This window comes from Macrotis lagotis, chromosome X (genome assembly GCF_037893015.1).
Source record: "Macrotis lagotis isolate mMagLag1 chromosome X, bilby.v1.9.chrom.fasta, whole genome shotgun sequence".
In the NCBI taxonomy this organism is placed as follows: Eukaryota; Metazoa; Chordata; class Mammalia; order Peramelemorphia; family Peramelidae; genus Macrotis; species Macrotis lagotis.
In genome coordinates this window covers 245,309,336-245,330,514 of record NC_133666.1, presented here as the reverse complement: position 1 = coordinate 245,330,514, position 21,179 = coordinate 245,309,336, and the positions used below count along the sequence as shown (strand labels likewise).

Genomic DNA, 21,179 nt, shown 5'->3' with positions numbered 1-21,179 from the left:
TTTTAAAATCATCATGCCTTTTCTTTCCCTCTTCCCTATCTCCCTTTACCCTTTAAAAAAAACAAACAAAAAATCTTTTGAAACTATTCAGCATAGCCAGGGAAAATTCCCACATTGACCTTGTTTTTAAAATGTTATGTCTCATTCTGCATGTTGAGTCCATAGTGGGTAGCCTATTTCATCATTAGCCCTCCAAAATTAGGACTAGTTATTGCCATGATCAAAGTTTTTAAGTCTTTCAGAGTTGTTAATTTTTACAATTTTGTAATTCTCTTTCTACTCACCTCACTCTATATAACTTCATACAAGTGTTCTCTGAAATTGATTTTATTTTAAGAAATGGGGACATTCTTGTTATTGACAGACAAATTATCCCCAAGTCAGAACACTGATTTGTCAAAGTAAAGATCAGAATTAATGTTTTTTTCTTTTAAAAAAGGCAAAAAGAATTAGAAAAACACTGAGAATACAACTGAAACTTAATTCTGTATTGAACAACTAATGAGCATTGAAAAATGAGAAATGTACAACATAAATTACACTGAGACTGATTACAATAATTTTAACAATGCTTATTTGATGTTAGGCAACTCAGTGGCATAATGGATAGAGCGGTAGACTTGAAATCAGGAAGACCTAAGTTCTAATTCTGCCTTACTATGTCTAAGCTAGCTACTTGACAACTTCTTTAACTGCTCTCAGTCTCAATTTCCTTATCTGTAAAATTGGAGTAACAATAACTCCTTTCCCTAGGTTGTGAGGAACAAATAAGATGACATATATAAAGAACTGTATAAGTAAAAGCCATTATCATCATCATCATCATCATCATCATCATCATCATCATCGTGACAACTCCCTTGGTTACCCTCAGCCTGATTTAGCCTGCCTACTAAAATGGTTTACTGGGATGTGACTGCTGTGCATGCTACAGTTTTTTGGAGCCAATGATGAGAGGTGGCTCTGGTAGACATCAGAGGTGGAAGGCAGCCCTCGAAAAGGTTCGGCAGGTACTAATCTCCTGGCAGGAGAAGGTACCAGACACCAAGTTCTTTAATTGAGCTAAACTGTCTAGCATTCCAACATTACTATAGAGAGTGCAATGCAACTCTGATGGGCTTGGACATGTTGTTTAGAATGCCAGGTGTACACTTGCCAAAAAAACTATTTTATGGAGAACTCACACAGGAGTGATACCAAGACACCCCGAAGGTCTTATTGAAGAATTTTAGAATTGACTGTACAGCTTGGGAGTCCCTGGCACAGGATCACCCAGCACAGCATGCCCTCACCAGTGAGGGTGTTGCACTCTATGAGGAAGGCAGAATTGAAGCAGCTCAAAAGAAACATGACATCCATAAGTCTAGAGTACGCACCCTGGGTATTCACATGGATTATTTGTGCCCGATCTGTAGTAGAGCATTCTGAACCCATATTGGACTAATCAGCCACAGTCAGACATACTGACACACTGTAATTTTTCTCAAACATAGTGATATCATTTTGATCTTCTTCAATAATGAAGGATAAGAACCAACCATTATTTTGCAAATCTGTTTTACTAATAAGCTCTGAAGAGCCCAGAAAACACTTAAGTCACTAAACATTTGACTAACTTGAAAAGAGATAATAACCAGAGACAACTCTCTAGCTTAGAAAATAAATTCATTCACAAAATATTATGAAAGATGATACCCAGTTTTGAGCAGTGTCATCCAAGAAAGCATAAGAAAGCAGTAGAGAATAAAACCAGTTTGAAGAAAGTTAGCCGAAGAGCTAAAACTCATTATCTTAAGAGCATTTAAGGATGAAAATGAAAGGATAACTAATAGAAGGAAAATAAAAAATATCTGTGAAAACTAAGTAAAAAAGATTTTTCACCATCAAGACGAGTAGAATCACTTATCTACCCTAACATCTCATAATCCTGGATACAGAAATGACATATAACTGAACAAAGAAAGATGAGAAAAAGTCACACCAGAACAAGAGTATCTAAAAATCAGTGAGGGTATTTAAAGGACTGGTGAAAGTTATCAGGAAAAAATAACAAAACATGCCAAAATACCTGAAAGTTTAATAGCAACAAAGGTGGTTTATTTTATATTAATCTATATCTCATCTATGCAGAATGTTCAAGTGATCTATTTGTAACTAATCAAGCATTCCCCAATGAGAGGGAAGGAAGAAAGGAAAAGTTTTTTGCAAGCAATATTCAGCAGCAGACCACATATTTACCATTTCACTGTGTAAGGAGAGATATGGAGGTTATAAAATCCCATTGTACTTATTTTTATTATGGAAAAAATATAGTTTTAAAGGCTCTTTTCCAATAACATATCTTCTATCTATTAAAATTGTGCTCAAAACATATCTATGTTCATCAAGGCATTTGTCACTATAGAAGAAGGGATAAGCACCGAGATAAACTGGTCACATGACAGAAGTGAGTCATACAAAGAATGTTCAATTGATTTATCCTTGCTATATCAAGGTGATTGTAGATGGTAGTGGGTGAACCCTTTGTGATGAATTTTAAGAACAACATGGAAAAAAATCACAAGTTGACATCTGAATCATTAGGAGGTACTCTCAAAATAATGAGATCCATCTGAGAATTATTTCTTATTAATTTGCCCTCCCATTTTCAGATTATTCCTAAAGACTCATTTCTGGAAAGTTAATCTTGAAGAAAAAGTGATAGATCTCTTATTAGAGATGTTTTCCTGTGTTAACTATATCAGTTTGTGTGTTGTATGAATGTGCACATGTATTCTCCAGATTGCTAGTCTATTCCCAGTAGTCCCCAAATTTCTAGTCTGTTCACTAATGCATTATTGGTGTAGTTGTGAATTGATCCAACCATTATGGAGAACAATTAGAACTATGCCCAAAGGGCTATAAGACAATGTATACTCTTTGATCCAGCAATACCTCTACTAGACCTGTATCCCAAAGAGATCATTTAAAAATTAAAAGACTTAAATGTACAACAATATTTATAGCATTCTTTTTGTGATGACAGAGAACAGGAAGCTGAGGGAATGCCCATCTGAATAAATAGTAGCTTGCTATTGTGTTGTACAAAAAGATGAGCAGGTGTATTTCAGGAAAACCCTGGAAAGACCTATATGAACTGATACTGAGTGAAATGAGCTGAAGCAGGATAACATTGTATATGATGGCAACAATGTTGTGCAGTGATCAACTATAATTGACCTAGCTCTTCTCAGCAATACAATGTTCCAGTATAATCCCAAAAGAAGGACTTATGATAGAAAATACTCTACACACTTAGAGAAAGAACTGTGGATTCTGAGTTCTATCGAAGCAAACTACATTCAATTTCTTTTGTTTTTGTTCTTTTGTTCTGATTTGTCTTTCACAAATTAACTAATGTGAAACTATATTTAGCATAATTTTACATGTATAATGCATATCAGATGATTTGCTTGCCCTTGGGGAAGAGGAACAGGAAAGTCTTCATTCAAAAGAAGTACCTGGTTTGCATCTTAGTGAAAGAGGAGAACAATTCTGTCCTGGAATATCTGAGGGAGTGAATGAGCCTTGTGGAATTCGAGTAACATGTGCAAAGGCAATGGAAAAAAATGGTTTGTAGTATCTGGGAAATTTAGAGTGGGGGGGTGATGTTCATTAAGACTGGAAAGATAACCTGGGGCTAGTTTGTGTAGGACTTAAAAAGATAAACAGAGGAGCATATATTTGATCAGAGAGGAGTGGCAGTGTCAAATCTATCTTAGGGCAGATTACTTTGGCAGCTGAGTGTTGGATGACTGGTTTGTGAAGTGATTTGAGGAAGGTAGGAAGGTTGACTCAAATTTAGGGGAAAAGTTCTATGGGAACCTAAAGTAAAGTGTCAATATAACTGTGAGAAGGAAGGGGTCAGATATATATGATAGATGTCTCTAAAGGTAGAAATGGCAAGATTTGACAATTTGTTGCACTTGTGGGATGAGAAAATGAGTAATATAAAATGATGCTGGGATTAGAAATCTGATAAGGATATGGCAAAATCTTTTACAGAAATAAGAAAGTTTGGAAGAAGGGAGGAAGGGGAAGAAGAGGGGATGGGGAATGAGTTCAGTTTTAGTAATGCTGAATTTAAGAAGTTTCTTGGATTTCTGGTTTGAAATATCCAATTGTCAATAGGTGGTGTGAGACAGAAAAAGTCTGAATCTGGATATATAAATCTGTTGGTTAGAGAGGGAACAACCAGCAGAATAGAGCAGCCTCAGTAATGGGATCATAATGGGGATGTTGAGTCAGGAGAGGATGCTGGGGAGCAGTTAGACAAATAAGAGTGTCTAAAAGAAGAATGTCAAAAAGTCTTGGAGGGAGAGAATCCTGGAGGATAAGGGCGATCATACACCAACAAATGTAGCAGAGAGGACTGAGGGAGGACCATCACATTTTATGATCAAAAAATAACTGGAAATTTTTGAGAGAATGGTTTCAGTCAAGTAGCGAGACTGAAATCCAAATTGCACAGGATGGAAGAAGGCATTAGAGATTAAAGACTAGAGGGGAAATATGGTTGGGTTATGCTTATTGGAAGATCTTTCTAAAGGTTATAATTGCTTCTTTGTCAGAGAATAGGGGAAAGGAGGAAAGAGTGGGAAATAATGTCAAGGATATTTGAGACAATAAAAATTCGAGGAGGGAATTTTTTTTTATCAATTTTTTTAATAAGGTCAAAGTCAGGATAGGAGAGACTTATCAGCTACTTGGGCAAAGGATACCTGTGTGGGCAGCAGAGGAATTCATTCCTTTATCATTCCCACTTTCTTCCTTCCTATCCCCCATTAAATGATAAACTCCTTAAGAGTAGGCTCTGTCTTTAAATTCCACTACTAAAATAATGCCCAGTATATAGTAGGTGCTTAATGATAAAACTTGTAGAATTTCAATAAAACATAGTCCACATAGTTTTAACCACAGTCACTCTATAATGATTTATGTCCATTTATTAGAACTAAACCTCACCTTATAAAGGGAAACAATAGTAGCCAAATCTCTGAGACCTGATTTGCAGCAATGTCAAGTGAATCTTTCTCAACTGTAGTGACCTGCTTCTTCCCTCAGCCCCAGTGAAGGTGCTCCTTGCTACTACAGTGCTTCTTATTCTTCCACAAATAGCCAAGGCAGATATACAAGCCTCCTATGGGAAAATATTCCAAGGCCACTCCTCTGTAGCTGACAGAATAGGATTTTAAAATCCACATAATAGGGGTCTGTCATAATATACGTCATATAGTTGTAGGTAGCTTAGTAACAATCTTTATTAAAGGCTTTCAAAGAACTTGGCCCTGTGCAAGGTGCTCAGAACACAAAGACAAGAGTAGAAACAGCCCAAACCCCAAGAAGATGGTGTTCTAAAAAGAAAGAACACAGACAAAATAAGATTAGATACAGGGAAGACAAGAAACACTTAGCTGGAAGGGTCTCATGAAAAAGGTGTTTGAGCTGTCCTGAAGGAAACCAGGGATTTTAAAAACCATAGGTAAGAAAGGATAGCATTCCAGGTATTAATGGCAAATGGCAATGAAGTTTTGGAGTGTGGAATATAGTAGTGATGTGTAAAAAGACTCTTAAGTTGAGGGATGAGGATGAAATGAGCTTTAATTGTTAAAACAAAGAGAAGTTTATATTTGATACTAGAACCAGGTAATAAGGCATAGCATTTTATTGGAAAAGCAACACAATTTCACATGAGCATTATTAAGAAGATTGCTTTGGTTGGTGTGTGCATAATTGATTGGACCAGCTTGCTTAAGGCATCTGATTGATAGGAGCGTAGGAGAGAGACTGAGGAAAGATATATAGATCTCAGAATCATTAGCTTGGAGATAATTGGGAATTGATAAAATCAAATATAAAAGAAGACCCAGGACAAAGTATTGGGAGACACCCACAGTTAGGTAGCATGATGTGGATGAAGGAGCTCCAGTAAAAGTCTGAAGAGGAATCAGGCAGTGGTAGGAAATCAAAAAAAGCATTGTTCCAGAAATTCAGAAGAAGAATTATGGGAAGAGGGTAGGTGGTTAGCAGTATCATATGCTGTAGAGGTTTTGAGAAGGGGTCATTAGATTGGGTAATTAAAAGATTTGGGGGAACTTTGAAGAGAAGGGTTTCATTTGAATGAGAATGTCAAATTATATGTCAAGGGTCTATAAATGAATAAAAGCAAAAGAAATACAGGTGCCAAGTGTAGTTATTTTTTAAAAAGTCATTTAAAAAGATGAGAAGACAAGGTTAAGGAAAGGGAGCAAGCATTTATGAAATACAGTTGGGGTTAATACTATCTTAAGATTTTTAAAGGATGGATGAAATTTAGTTTATTTTTGTAGAGAGTATAAAGGGGCCCCATAGAAAGGAAATGGTGTTGAGATTGAGGGAAATATGCTGGAAAAGGTGAGAGGGAATAGAATAAAAAATATTAGGAAAGCTTCTAATGCACTGTAAAACCAGGCATGGATGGATTGTGACATGCATTGATGGAGGTAACATCCAAATCAATTAGATCACAGATAAAGGTGAAATCAGATTGTGTAATTTTGAAATTTTTTTTTAAGTTTTAGTTTTTGTTCTGCCTTTGAACATTAGAATGAGCAATGTCTCACCTTTCCTTAAAAGCATTCAGAGAGATATTAGATGTCATTAGGATCGCAGCAATACTTAAGTTGTTTAGCTGTTGTTTGAAATTGTTTAAACAGTAAACTAATTTTTTTTTTATTTCAAGGATTTTATTCTCTGAGTTTGTATTAGAAATAATTATCTGTCATTTCTTCTTTTTAGACTGAATCTGGTTATGGATCAGAATCAAGCTTGCGCCGACATGGCTCAATGGTATCACTTGTGTCCGGAGCAAGTGGATATTCAGCAACATCCACTTCCTCATTCAAGGTTAGTTTTTAGAAATAGTTCAAAAGAATGCAACATAAATGAAAAATAAAGGTTTTAAAGCTTAACCATAGGAACAAAGATTAATTCATTTCTATCTTATTCATGTCAGGATAGGGGGAAGATCAACACAGTTATATGATTTTTAACTTCTAAATACTTTGAGAATATTAAATTTCATGTTGTAGATATAGTACAAATAGTTGAAAAGGAAGGGAATCTTATTGATAAGATATTTTTTCAAACTAAATGACTCAGAATTCTGCCACAAATATTCCAAACTATTAGTCCTCCTCTCTCCTCTCCTACTCTTCCAAAAAAGGAAGAAAAGAAATTCACATACACAATAGATAAAAATCAGGTAATTTTATTTCTTTATATCATTTTAAATGTTGCATTATTGTGTAAAAATGTTTTAAGAAATGAAAAGACCTCAGATGTCAGAAAAATGCAGATTGTAATTTCTAATGTTCATTAAACTGTTTTCAGTCCTGATATTCATGCAGCCTTTTAAGAGCAGTTTTATAAATTGTTCTCAAAAGACCACACACTCATTATCTTACAATAATTTTCTTGTAAATGTCATCAATACTCAGTATCAGGGTCAATCTCTGATTGCTAGAGAATAGAGTTGGTGGATTGAAGGATAAATGTAATTTCATAACATATAAATTTCAAATAGATTATGAATCTTAAGTATATGTTTATGGCTTAATTATAGCTGTAGGGGAACTGGCAGAAGTTGTGTGTCTGAATTTGTCAAAAATGAGTAAATCATAAGTCAAATTATTTTTTCACTATTGTCTTCTGTGACTATATAAAGGATATTTGATTTGTCTTTCTCTTTCAGAATTGGAGAAACTAACCAAGCAGGGTAATTCATCTTTTTTTACATTCAGTGACTGAAAGAAGTGAATCATATAGACCAGTATTTCTCATGCTGATTTGGGATAAATCCTTTTACAAAAAACAATGGCACATTGCCTTTTATAACTCAAACATTTTTATGTTTTTTTTTCAAAATAGTGTACATTTTATTCAAAATGTAAACTTGAAAATTTTTTTCCAAGTTAAACAGTTGGAATCTGTTTTTGCTAAGGGTGCCAATTTTCAGCATTGTAACCTAAAAGAGTTATAAGGGATCTTGGAATTAAAAGTGCTCCAACCTCCTAACGTTTCACATGAAGTATCTGCAGGCCAAAGGTTAAGTGACTCCTCTCCCAGTATGATAAAAGTAATGACTCAACTCAAAGCATCTCCCAAGTATCCACATTTAACTGTGAATTCAAAGACAATTTGCTTTCCTGTAATTTAACATTAGCCAATTTGTGAAGTTGTCTATTGGAACCATAGAGTTAATCTGGAAAATAGCCACATAATTTACTTACTTAAAATATATAATATTGAATTTGAGATATAAAGAATGTTCTAATGTGAAAGAATTCATTTCTTATGGGAAAAACTATTGACATACTATATCAAATGGTATGTCATTGCTTTTACCCTTTGGACCCTTTGGAGCTATTGACCATTCTTGCCTTTTCTGTGATAGATGTAGGAATCAGTTCTCTGAACCCACCCTGCAGACCTTAAAGTGACTTAGAAAACCACAGATTCACGTTATCTATATTAGATTTTTATTTATTTTGTTAAACATAGCTGTTACATTTTTATATAGTTCCATGAGGGTAGGATGTTGTGAGTTTGATGCCTCTGCTTTGCCAACTCAGAGATTTTTCCCCCCTAACTTGGTGCCATGGCCAGAGGTTGACTTTGAAGTCAAAGACTGATGTCCCTGTATGACTGGGCTTTAGATTCATCATGTTGGAATGATGATGATGATGTTGTACTTGATAACCTTTGAGTTTGCCACATAAGGTCTTTGAGCCTTACTTTTTAATCACCTGACAGTTGCTTGGCATTGTGCTATTGAAAACAGCAAGAAAATATCTTTCATGGTCCATGGCTTTGAGGAATTGTAATAACTTGATAAAGATGTTTTCTCTTTTGTATGTCCTCTCTAGACTTCTACCTAGACTGGGTTTTTTTGGTACTTCATGAAAACTTTGTGTAATTACCCATCTTTTATAACATGAGTCCACATTTAAAAAGTACATTTTTAGCTTCATTTCAGTCGCAGTCCTTTTCTATATAAAAAGAAGTATCTAAGTCAAAAACAACAGTTATGCTTCCCTTTTAAAATTGGGAACTATACTATTTATTTGCTCCAGGCTGATCAAACTTCAGGTATTGGTCAGTCAGTTTCAAGCCTGCTGGTTCTGAAGTAAGGGGGAAACTTGGGTGGATGTTGATAATGCAAAAGAGAATGAGGAATAATGTTATTTTAAAATAAAGGTAGAAGAATAAGAAGAGAACATTATCAAGAAAACTCAAGGAGAAAATGCCCAGGAAGAAGGGAAGCTCAAAAGTGACAAATAAGACAGAGTTCAAAAATTTCAAAGAATGAAAAAAGGTCTTAGAATTTAGTGAATCAGAAATCCTTGATTATCTTTGGAGAGAACAGTTTTATTGACTTGATGAGATCAGAATATAATAAGAGAGTTAGCTATAAGTGGGAGATGAAGTTGAATATAAGTTAGCCCTGGTAAGAAGAAAACTTTTTTTTCCATAGGAAAACAGCACACTAAGAGATAGCCTTATAATAGGTGGCTAGAACAGACATGAATACTAATCTGTGGATTATTTTCTGATTTCTTCCTTCCCCTTTGCCTTTTTTTCTTCCAGAAAGGCCACAGTTTGCGTGAGAAATTGGCTGAAATGGAAACCTTTAGAGACATCCTATGTAGACAAGTTGATACTCTACAGAAGTACTTTGATGCCTGTGCAGATGCAGTCTCCAAGGATGAACTCCAGAGGGATAAAGGTTAATTAGACAATTGCTGACCCTTATTTCTGCTTATAGCATGCATTGATTAAAAACCACTTGCACTAAAGAAAAGGGAATTTTCATTTCTAAGGTAATTGTCAAAATCAGGAGTTATGGGCACATTTATAACATAATTCCAAATAAGACTTGTTTAAAGCATCCTATTATAAATGTATTTTTATGATATTTCATGATTTCTCTTAAAGAAGTTTTCACATGACAGAATTTTTAATTTACTTGATTTCATAAAAGTTTAGTATTTAGCCCTTTGGTGATGGTATACTTGATTTGTTTTTCAATTATATTCCCATGAAAGTCTAGAAGAATCAAAATCATTGTAAATGCTTTTTCTAAAAACAGTTAAAGGAATCTTTTTCATCATCGTGGACCCTTTGACCCTTGGGAAAAAGTTAATGCTATGCTGCCCAAATAAAAAGCAACTTGATATTTGTCTTTTTCTCTTAAGGAAACAGAAATTTATCTACCTGTCAAATTATCTACCTTGTTAGTAGTTTTCATTCTGACAATTAAAATGAGCTTTGGAATTCATAGCTCTATGAAATACTAAATAGTAGTAATTTCAGTGTTTCCTTTCTAGTTCATAGGAAATTTCTTGCCATGTATTTTTCAAGGGCTTCAGTTTTCTCTGAATTAGTTGTCTTTGAAATACATCATTTGATAGGCTTAAAATTGTATGTCTAGAGTATATCCATATTTTTCTCACTAGGGAAATAATGTCTTTAAGACAAATGACCTTTCATTTTACCATCATAAAAGGGGGGGGAATTTTCTTCAGATTTATCCTTTCCTTCTCTCTACTTTCTCCCTAAATGGGCTGTTTTACAAAGTGAACCAAAGGACCGGAATGCCATGGTGAGAGTTTAAAAATAATAATTTAAAAAGATTAATGAAAAGCACTGTGATAGGAAGAACAAGTAATTCCATAGAGAGTGAGTGACTACAAATAGAACTGAAAAACGGTAGTTGACATGACATTTGAAAACATAACTTAAATCTGTTTTGACTTCGTTGAATCCAGATAACAATGCTAGTAAATTTTTAAATGGTGCTCTAAATACCATTATAAGCAGTGAAAACTATCTCAGTTTTTGTAGACAGCAGGGTAGCCCAGTGGATAGGACTCCAGGATTGAAGTCAAATGTTCTCAAAGGAAATGGAAAACTACTCCAGTATCTTTATGAAAAACACCACAAATAGAATCACAAAGAATCTAACATGACAGTTTTAGAAGGACTACATAAGTAAAATGAATCAGTCAATTAGAGCTAAAATGTAAGCCGTAGACTAGCCATTCTTTTAAAATATTTTTATATTTTTTCTAATTACATATAAAAAGAAATTTTAATGATAATTTTTAAAAATTTTGAGTTCCAAATTCTTTTTCTTCTCCTTTCTCCTCCTTGAGAAGTTGGGAAATTTAATATGAAGTATACATCTGCAGGAATGCAAAACATATTTGCATATTAGCCATATTGTGCCATAAAACAGATTTAAACCCAAGAAAACTAACAAAAGTAGGATAAGTATGCTTCAATCAGCATTCAGATTCCCAGCAGTTTATTCTCTTGAGATAGAATTATTCATCTTAAATACTTTAGAATTGTCTTAGATAAATTTTCTTTGCTGAGAATAGTTGTCTTTCATAGATGATTACCATTACAGTAATGCTATTACTGTGTACAAAGTTCTCCTAGTTCTACTTGCTTCATTTGCATTAGTTCAATAAGTCTTTCCAGTTTATCTAAAATCAACCTTCTCATCATCCTTCTCATCATTTCTTTTTTTTATTTTACATTTCAATTTTTTTTTTAGGTTTTTTTAGCAAGGCAGATGGGGTTAAGTGGCTTTCCCAAGGCCACACAGCTAGGTATTTATTAAGTGTCTGAGGCAGTATTTGAACTCAGGTACTCCTGACTCCAGGGCCGATGTTCTATCCACTGCACCACCCAACCACCCCTCAATATTTTTTATAAAAAAGATTTTATTTATTTTGAATTTTACAACTTTTTCCCCTTATCTTGCTTCCCTCTCCCCACCCCACAACCCCACAGAAGGCAGTCTGTTAATCTTTACATTGTTTCCATGGTATATATTGATCTAAGTTGAATGTGATGAGAGAGAAATCATATCCTAAGGAAGAAAAATAATAAAGTTTAAGAGACAGCAAAATTACATAATAAGATAAAGTGGTTTTGTTTTGTTTTTTAATTAAAGGTTTTTGGTCTTTGTTCAAACTCCACAATTCTTTCTCTGGCTACAGATGGTATTCTCCATCACAGATACCCCAAAATTGTGCCTGGTTGTTGCACTGATGGAATGAGCAAGTCCATTAAGTTGACCATCACCCCCATGTTGCTGTTAAGGTGCACAGTGTTCTTCTGGTTCCACTCATCTCATTCAGCATCACTTCATGCAAATCCTTCCAGGCTTCCCTGAATTCCCTTCCCTCCTGGTTTCTAATAGAACAGTAGTGTTTCATGACATACATATACCACAGTTTGTTAAGCCATTCCCCAATTGAAGGATATTTACTTAATTTCCAATTCTTTGCCACCACAAACAGGGCTGCAATGAATATTTTGTACCCAGTATCCAGTAGTGGTATTGCTGGATAAAAGGGTATGCACCTTTTTGTTTCCTTCTGGGCGTATTTCCAAATTGCTCTTCAGAAAGGTTGGATGAGTTCACAGCTCCACCAACAATGTATTAGGGTCCCAGATTTCCCACATCCCTTCCAACATTGATCATTGTCCTTTCTGGTCATATTGGCCAGTCTGAGAGGTGTGAGGTGGTACCTCAGAGATGCTTTAATTTGCATTTCTCTAATAAGTAGTGATTTAGAGCAATTTTTCATATGATTCTGGATAACTTTGATTTCCTCATCTGTAAATTGCCTTTGCATATACTTTGACCATTTGTCATTTGGGGGGGGGGGGTAGCATGGGTTTTTTTTTTTATTTGACTCATTTCTTTGTATATTTTAGAACTGAGTCCTTTGTCAGAAATCCTAGTTGTAAAAATTATTTCCCAATTTACTACATTTCTTTTGATCTTGGTTACAGTGGTTTTGTCTGTGCAAAAGCTTTCTAATTTAATGTAAACACAACTGTCTAGTTTGTTTTTAATGATGTTCTCCATCTATTCCTTGGCCATAAATTGCTTCCTTTTCCATAGATCTGACAGGTAAACGATTTTTTGATCTTCTAGTTTGCTTATGGTATTGTTTTTTATGTCCAAATTCTATATCCATTTGAATCTTATCTTGGTATAGGGTGTGAGGTGTTGGTCTAATCCAGGTTTCTGCCATACTAACTTCCAATTTTCCCAACAGTTTTTATCCCAATACCTGTAGTCTTTGGGTTTATCAAATAGCAGATTACTATAATCATTTCCTGATTTTGCACCTAGTCTATTCCACTGATCCACCACTCTATTTCTTAGCCAATACCAGACAGTTTTGATGACTGATTTATAATATAATTTATAATATAATTTTAGATATGGTAGGGCTAAGCCATCTTCTTTTGCACTTTTTTTCATTAAATCCCTGGAAATTCTCGACTTTTTATTTCTCCAATTTTTCTAACTCTAATATTAAAGTAATTTTTTGGGATTTTGATTGGTAGGGAACTAAACAAGTAGTTTAATTTTAGTAGAAATGTCATTTTTATTATATTAGCTTGATTTTATTTGTGTGAGAAGTGTTTTGTAATTGTTTTCAGAACATTTTTGAGTCTGCCTTGGCAAGTAGACTCCCGGCTATTTTATATTGTCTGAAGTTACTTTGAATGGGATTTCTCTTTCTAGCTCTTTCTGCTGCATCTTGCTAGTCATATATAGAAGTGTTGAGGATTTATGAGGGTTTATTTTATATCCTGCAAGTTCGCTAAAGTTGCTAATTATTTCTAGTAGTTCTTTTAGATGATTTTTTAGGATTTCCTAGGTAGACCATCATGTCATCTGCAAAGAGTGAGAGTTTTGTCTCTTCCTTCCCAATTCTAATTCCTTCAATTTCTTTTTCTTCTCTTACTGCTGAAGCTAACATTTCTTTTAATACTTGAAAGGTAAGATAAGTTTCTTGACTAAGTGTATGTATCTGATGAGAATAAGATCAGGTGTTTCTCACCTCCTCCCTTCTTCCCCTCTCTTGGAATAGATCCTTTGTACCTCTTAATGTAATGAGATTTACTCCATTCAATCTCCTCCCTCATGTCTCCTTACTGTTCCCCCTTTTGAGGAAGTACTTGTTTGTAAATCATTCTGAGTCACAGAAAAGCCATGAATGTCCATCACATCTGGCTAAGTATATTCTAATAGAGTTACAATTCTCAAGAGTTATGAGAATCTTTCTCCCAGGTGGGGATATAGCTAGTTTCATCTTATTGGATAGCAGTTTTTTTCTTTACCCTTTTTTTTAACTTTTTCATGTGTCTCTTGAGTCGCCTGTTTGATGTCCAAATTTTCTATTTAGCTCTGGTCTTTTCATCAGGAAATGTTGCAAGTCTTCCATTTCATTAAATGTTCATCTTTTCCCTTGGAAGAGCTCCCTTGCTCTTTGAAATATCTCATTCCAGGTCCTTCAATCCCTTAATGTTGATGCAGCCAGGTCCTGTGTAATCCTTACTGTGGCTCCTTTGTATTTAAATTGATTCTTTCTGGCTGCTTGCAGGATTTTTTTCCTTTATTTGATAGTTCTGGAATTTGGCCACAATAGTCCTTGGAGTTTTCATGTTAAGATCCCTTGCCGGAGGGGATTGATGTATTCTTTCAATAACTTTTTTGCCCTCTGGTTCCATGATATCAGGGCAGTTTCCCATCACTAAATCCTGTAATAGTAAATCCAGGATTTTTTTCTCTTCAATATTTTCAGGAAGACCAATAATTCTTAGGTTATCTCTCCCTCAATCTATTCTTGAGGCCAGTGGTTTTGCTGATGAGGTATTTTACATTTTCTTCTATTTTTTTAATCTTTTGTTTTTGTTTAACAGAATCTTGTTGTCTCATGAAGTCATTAGTTTCCACAGCTATCAGTTTTTTTTTTTAGAGAAGAATTATCTTCATTTACCTTTTGCAATCCTTTTCCAATTGGTCAATTCTATTTTTGAAAGAGTTTTCCAAGTGTAGTTTTTTGTTGTGTTTTTTTTTTGTTTTTTTTTTTAGTGTTTTGTAAGGCAAATGGGGTTAAGTGGTTTGCCCAAGACCACATAGCTAGGTAATTATTAAGTGTCTGAGGCCGGATTTGAACTCGGGTACTCCTGACTCCAGGGCTGGTGCTCTATCCACTTTGCCACCTAGCTGCCCCCCAAGTGTAGTTTTCAGAGAATTATTTTCATTTTGCATTTGCCCAATTGAGGACCTGAGAGAATTATTCTCATTTTGTATTTGTCCAGTTGTATTTTCCAAGGTTTTTTTTCTTGTTGTAAGATGTTAATTTTCTCTTGCAAATTGTTAATTTTTCTCTTGAGTTTCTTGTCCCAACTTTTCCAATTGATTTTTAAACTCCTTCCTGATTTCTTCAAGGAAGTCTTTCTGGACTGGAGACCAGATCATATTCTCCTCAGAAGTTCTAGATCTCTCTGGGATAAGATCTGTGCCTTCTAGCATTTTTCCATGGGTCCCCCTTTCTGCTGGCCTTTCTTCATTTTCGTGGGAATCTTGTATTGGGGAAGGAGCTGGCTCTCAGAAGTTTGCTTCTGAAAACCCTAGAGACTTTGTTCACTTGGTTTAGTAAATCCAAGTGGATTAACCAGTAGGGGGCTTTCTCTGGAATGTTTGAGGTCCTCAGCAACAGGGTCTGAATTGTCCTTGACCAATGTGGACTGAGCCCTGGGGGAGGTAGTTAATCTCCCTTTCACCTGAGGGAGCTCTGCTGCCCACACCTAAGCCTAAGGGGATGGGTGGGGCAGGACTCTGCTAAAAGTATGGAGCTTGGGCAAGGCTAGGTGGCTGTAGTGGATAGAGCACCAGCCCTGGAGTCAGGAGTACCTGGGTTCAAATCTGGTCTCAGACACTTAATAATTACCTAGCTGTGTGGCCTTGGGCAAGAGACTTAACCCCATTTGCCTTGCAAAACCCTAAAAAAAAAGTATGGAGCTCAGGTCCCCTGAACCCAGTGGATAGATGTCCAGCTGTGCTCTGCAACTCTCTGTGCTGGGATTCCCCCTCCAGTCTGGCTGGAACTCCCCGCTCCCCCAGCCAAAGATTCCATGGCTAAAGCTGGTCCTTGGACCTGACACTCAACCAAACCTCCTCAGCTAAGCCCAGTCCTCTAGTTTCACCCTGCCTCTGCTCTCTGCTCCTGGTTCACTCAAGGTCCCTTGAGACATCTTTTGGTCGGTGTTCTTCTCCTAGCTTCTATTTCTGGGTTTTGTTGATTGAATTTCTGTTAAGAGGTTTCTTTTTTGTTATTTTTGAGGGGAAACCAGAAGACCTTAGTACAGTACCTGTCTTCTCTCCACCATCATGGCTGGAAGCCCTCCTTGTCATTTCTTATAGCACAGTAATACTTCATCATAATCATGTATGTAATCTGTTCAACCACTCCCAATTGATGGGTATCCTATTCTATACTATCCTTATCCTTATCCATAATACACCTTAAATATTTGACAGATAATTCATTTCAAAAAAGGATTTTTAAATAGCTAATGTATTTAGATAGCAAATAAAATATAAACAGAACATGGTAAAGTTCTTGACCTCTTGTTTCTAGTATAGATAGGAAGATGCATACAAATCCTGTAAGGTAAGTTATTCATAAGAGCACATTTAGTTCTGATATAAAGTGCCAGGAGGGAAGTCACAAAGGAGAAAATTATTTCTTACTAGGGAAAATCATCAAAAGAGTCAATAAATGTATCACATTAGATCTGAATTTAGAAAGATAGGATGGATTTCAACAGAAGATGATGGGACAAAGATGAGGGAAAAAATTGGAGAAGTCATCTCATTTCCTTTCCTTCTTCCTCATATTTTGTTATTCAGTTAAGAAACTTGAGTAAGTAATTATGCTATGCCAGGGAAGCAAAGGTGAAAAAACTACATTGGCTTTTTGATTCAACCTAGTGTGAGAGATGATCCATTATGTTCAAGGAGTGGATGGGCAAGTTAGACAGGATGGAATAATAATTTTAATATGGTTGGTATATGAAAAGTTTTATTGAAAAAGGTAATGAAAGTATTAAAGGGAACCAATTCCAGATCAAAATAAATACATATGTAGTAAAGGGCAAGGATGAACAACACTGGATGGGAAAGCAGGAGGGAGACTAACCTTGTTGGAATACAGAGTGATTTCAGTGTGGTAATGTTTGATAAGAGCTGAATAAGTTGAGATCAGATTGTGGAGAGCTTTAAATGCCATGCTAGAGAATTTGTATATCATTTGCTAGGGAATGTAGAACCATTAAAATTTTTGTTTTGTTTTCTAGATTTTGCTTAGATCCCATTCATTAGGAAAAATTAGCTTGGGCATACTTCAGTTGTGGTTTGAAATGAACTCTTCTACAGTAGTTTTTTGTTTGGTTGGTTGGTTGGGTTTTGCAAGGAAATGGTGTTAAGTGACTTGCCCAAGGTCACACAGCTAGGTAATTATTAAATGTCTGAGGCCAGATTTGAACTTAGGTCTTCCAGATTCCAGGGCCAGTGCTCTATCCACTATGCCACCTAGCTGCCCCCACAGTAGATTTTTTAAATAGGTAGATCAGTTATACTATTGATGGTGTCTTTTTTTCCCCCTAATTGTTGCACGCAATCAAATCTCATTTTAATCCTAATTTTTAATTTTGGAATTAAAATTAGTTGCAGTAAGGGTTAAATGTCTTTCATGTGTCTAGCACTGGCTGGGATACTGTGAGAGATTTGGAAATAGTAGAAAACATAATTTCTGATTGGGGGGTTGGGGCACAGACCTGTATGCATGCATACTCCACAGAGGCAGGATAGATTGTAAAGTTAATTTAGATGCTTTGTTTTGTTTTGAAGTGCAGATTTCTTTCCAAATTATTTATGTGAAATAAAATTTTATAAATTTACATAAAACTATCACTATCATAAGCAGATGAGACTATCATCTAAATTTGTAATGTGTACATAAACAAAAAATGAAGCCGGTCTGCCAAGGTAATTGTACTAATTTAACTTTATCACCTTTTGCAGTCAGACTACCACAGTGGCACTGAAATATCACTTAAGAAAATACAATCTACCTGATCTATAGATTAGTAGAATCAGAACACATAAAACCTTTTCTTATTAGAAGCAATATAAGCAAAAAAAGTTAATGAATCAATTTTCAGAAAGTCTAAAAAAAACCAGAAAAGATACCAGATAATTGGAAATAAATATAAGTTGTATTATTACCAAAGAAAATTGTTGGGGACATTAATAATTAATTATCTGTCCATATTCTAATTATACACTCCACACAGTTTCAGGGTACTCACAAAGCAGGGATTTTTGAAGTCATTAAATCCACCTTAGTTTTCAAATGACTATATTAAAAACAAGTAAGTTAAATGAATTGTCCAAGTTAACACTGACAGTAAATGACAGAATATATGAAACAATGATTAAAAAAAGAGGAAAACTTTTGCCAAAAATTTTCTTCAGCAAACCATATTTTTACAGTGGCAGAAATGACTGACAGATGTAGAAGATACAAGGTCATGGTGAATTTATTGTTTACTGATCATAAAAAAAATTGACTTAGTAGACCAAAACTCAGTGCTCTTCAAAAAGGCATTTTTCATGTTCTATCATCTACAGTTGCTCAATAGATGCAGCCAAAGAGATAACTTTGATAGACAGAGTTTAGGGATCCTCATAATTATCAGTATTGTAATGAAACAGAGATTTCTACTCTCCATTGTCATGGAAGATTAATACATACATATAAATGTCATATATACATACAAATAGAAAGATTATTCCTTCTAAATCAGGAGGTCATTCAGAAGTTAAATTTTTATGGATGACAGTGCTTGTTATATCTAATTCCATAATACTACAGTGACTCTTTAATGAGTTAAATGACCACTCAGAAGATCAATCTATTAAAAGTCATACACCAAAAAAACCCAAAAGTTGAAAAATGCCTATTGTTAAGACTATGAGGAAACCATTGAGTGTATAGATATATACATGTACATAAACATATTTGGAATAAAAGGTGGACTGGCCATATAATAAAAGGAATTAATAGATGGATATCTCAATACTGTGTTAGAAGACAGATTGAGTTTGATGAAAATTTCTCCACAGTCCAGGTTATCTGAGAGCCGTGATGTCTTCTTTTAGTTCTTGCTGCTAAAAAACAAACAAAAACAAATGGTGCGGGGCAGCTAGGTGGCACAGTGGATAAAGCACCAGCCCTGGAGTCCAGAGTACCTGGGTTCAAATCTGGTCTCAAACACTTAATAATTACCTAGCTGTGTGGCCTTGGGCAAGCCACTTAACCCCATTTGCCTTGCAAAAACCAAAAAAAAAACAAAACCCAAAAACCAAATGGTGCTTCATTATAAAATAAGTAAAAAATAAAAAGATCTGATGAAACTTAGAGGGAAAAGAATAATCATTGTTGGTGATTCCTGAGGAGTTCTCAGACAGCTATCTCACCAGTCTAATAACAGTAGAGAGGGATATTATTTCTGGGACCTAAGGTGATACAGCAGAAGATAAAGTGCTAGGTCTAGAGTTAGGAAGACATCCTCCTGAATCAAATCTGACCATAGACCAGGGTGGGGAACCTTTTTTCTGCCAAGTGCCAAAACTTAAAAACTAGCCTTTTATATTTGGTCAGAGCAATTAATTCACCTCTAAAATATCTTCTAGATTCATTGCATTTCAAGTCCCACTTGTGGTTGCATTAGTAGCACCAGATAAAATGATTTTGCAGGCCTTTTACAGTCCCCATCCCTGTTGCAGACACTGGCTTTATGACCCTGGTCACTTAACTCTGTTTGCCTTAGTTTCCTCATCTGTAAAATTAACTGAAGGGTGTCAAATCTGACCTCAGATATTTACTAGCCATGTAACCCCTCTCATTTTCTTCATCTGTAAAATCAACTGGTAAAGGAAATGGCGAATGACAAAAAAACCTCAAATGGGGTCATGTAGAGTCAGACAGACACAACCAAAAGGGACTCTAACAACAGAGTTTGAGAACCTGCTTGCTATCAGTTTATCTCCTCTCTCTCTAACTTGGCAATGTTGGTCTCATACCTGCAATGTTCACCATTTCTTGTGATCAAGAACTTCCTAATACAATTCCATACAGAAGATTACTAATGAAATCTGGTAACTTACAAGGACATAAGTGAGCCTGCCAGTTTAAAAAAACCTACAGCCAACCTAGAGATACTACCAAAGATTACAAAGTCTTACAAAAGAAACTAAAGCCTGTAAAGTATAATTGTGTGTGTGTGTGTGTGTGTGTGTGTGTGTGTGTGTGTGTGGTTTGTTTGTTTTTTTTTAAATCCCTACTATCTATCAAATGGATGCCAGAAAGAAGAGCAGATTTGGGATATTTACTAGCCATGTAACCCCTCTCATTTTCTTCATCTGTAAAATCAACTGGTAAAGGAAATGGCGAATGACAAAAAATCCTCAAATGGGGTCATGTAGAGTCAGACAGACACAACCAAAAGGGACTCTAACAACAGAGTTTGAGAACCTGCTTGCTATCAGTTTATCTCCTCTCTCTCTAACTTGGCAATGTTGGTCTCATACCTGCAATGTTCACCATTTCTTGTGATCAAGAACTTCCTAATACAATTCCATACAGAAGATTACTAATGAAATCTGGTAACTTACAAGGACATAAGTGAGCCTGCCAGTTTAAAAAAACCTACAGCCAACCTAGAGATACTACCAAAGATTACAAAGTCTTACAAAAGAAACTAAAGCCTGTAAAGTATAATTGTTTGTGTGTTTGTGTGTGTGTGTGTGTGTGTGTGTGTGTGTGTGTGTGTGTGGTTTGTTTGTTTTTTTTTAAATCCCTACTATCTATCAAATGGATGCCAGAAAGAAGAGCAGATTTGGAAACCAAACACCTGGTTAAGACAGTGGTAGCTGAGGAAAACTTTATATTTTTGGATAGTTTAAAATATAGAAATGACAGCCTCTTGGCTAGGAATGTAATGAATGTAAGGGGGACTGGAAAGAACATATTTGTTTTGGGACTTGCAACCTTAATCAAAAGATTAGAAATCAAAAGAAAAGAAAGGAGGAAGAAAGTTAACTGTGAACCATAAAAAGAGACCTCAATAAAAACATGAAAAAAGTTCACAGGAAACAAAATTAGAAAGGAACTAAAAGTCTCTCAAAAAACCTGGATTTATGAGGTTGTATT

General features: G+C 35.3%; 1 protein-coding gene across 2 annotated transcripts in view; it reads left to right on the top strand.

Annotated features, from left to right (window-relative positions):
- CERT1 (ceramide transporter 1) overlaps nt 1-21,179 on the top strand; it is a 154,650-nt gene that overhangs the window by 68,092 nt on the left and 65,379 nt on the right. For both annotated transcript variants that reach the window (XM_074206844.1, XM_074206845.1), the window contains exons 4-5: nt 6,817-6,924; nt 9,667-9,805. In XM_074206844.1, the coding sequence (XP_074062945.1) occupies nt 6,817-6,924; nt 9,667-9,805 (247 nt within the window). The remainder of the gene's footprint in view (nt 1-6,816; nt 6,925-9,666; nt 9,806-21,179) is intronic.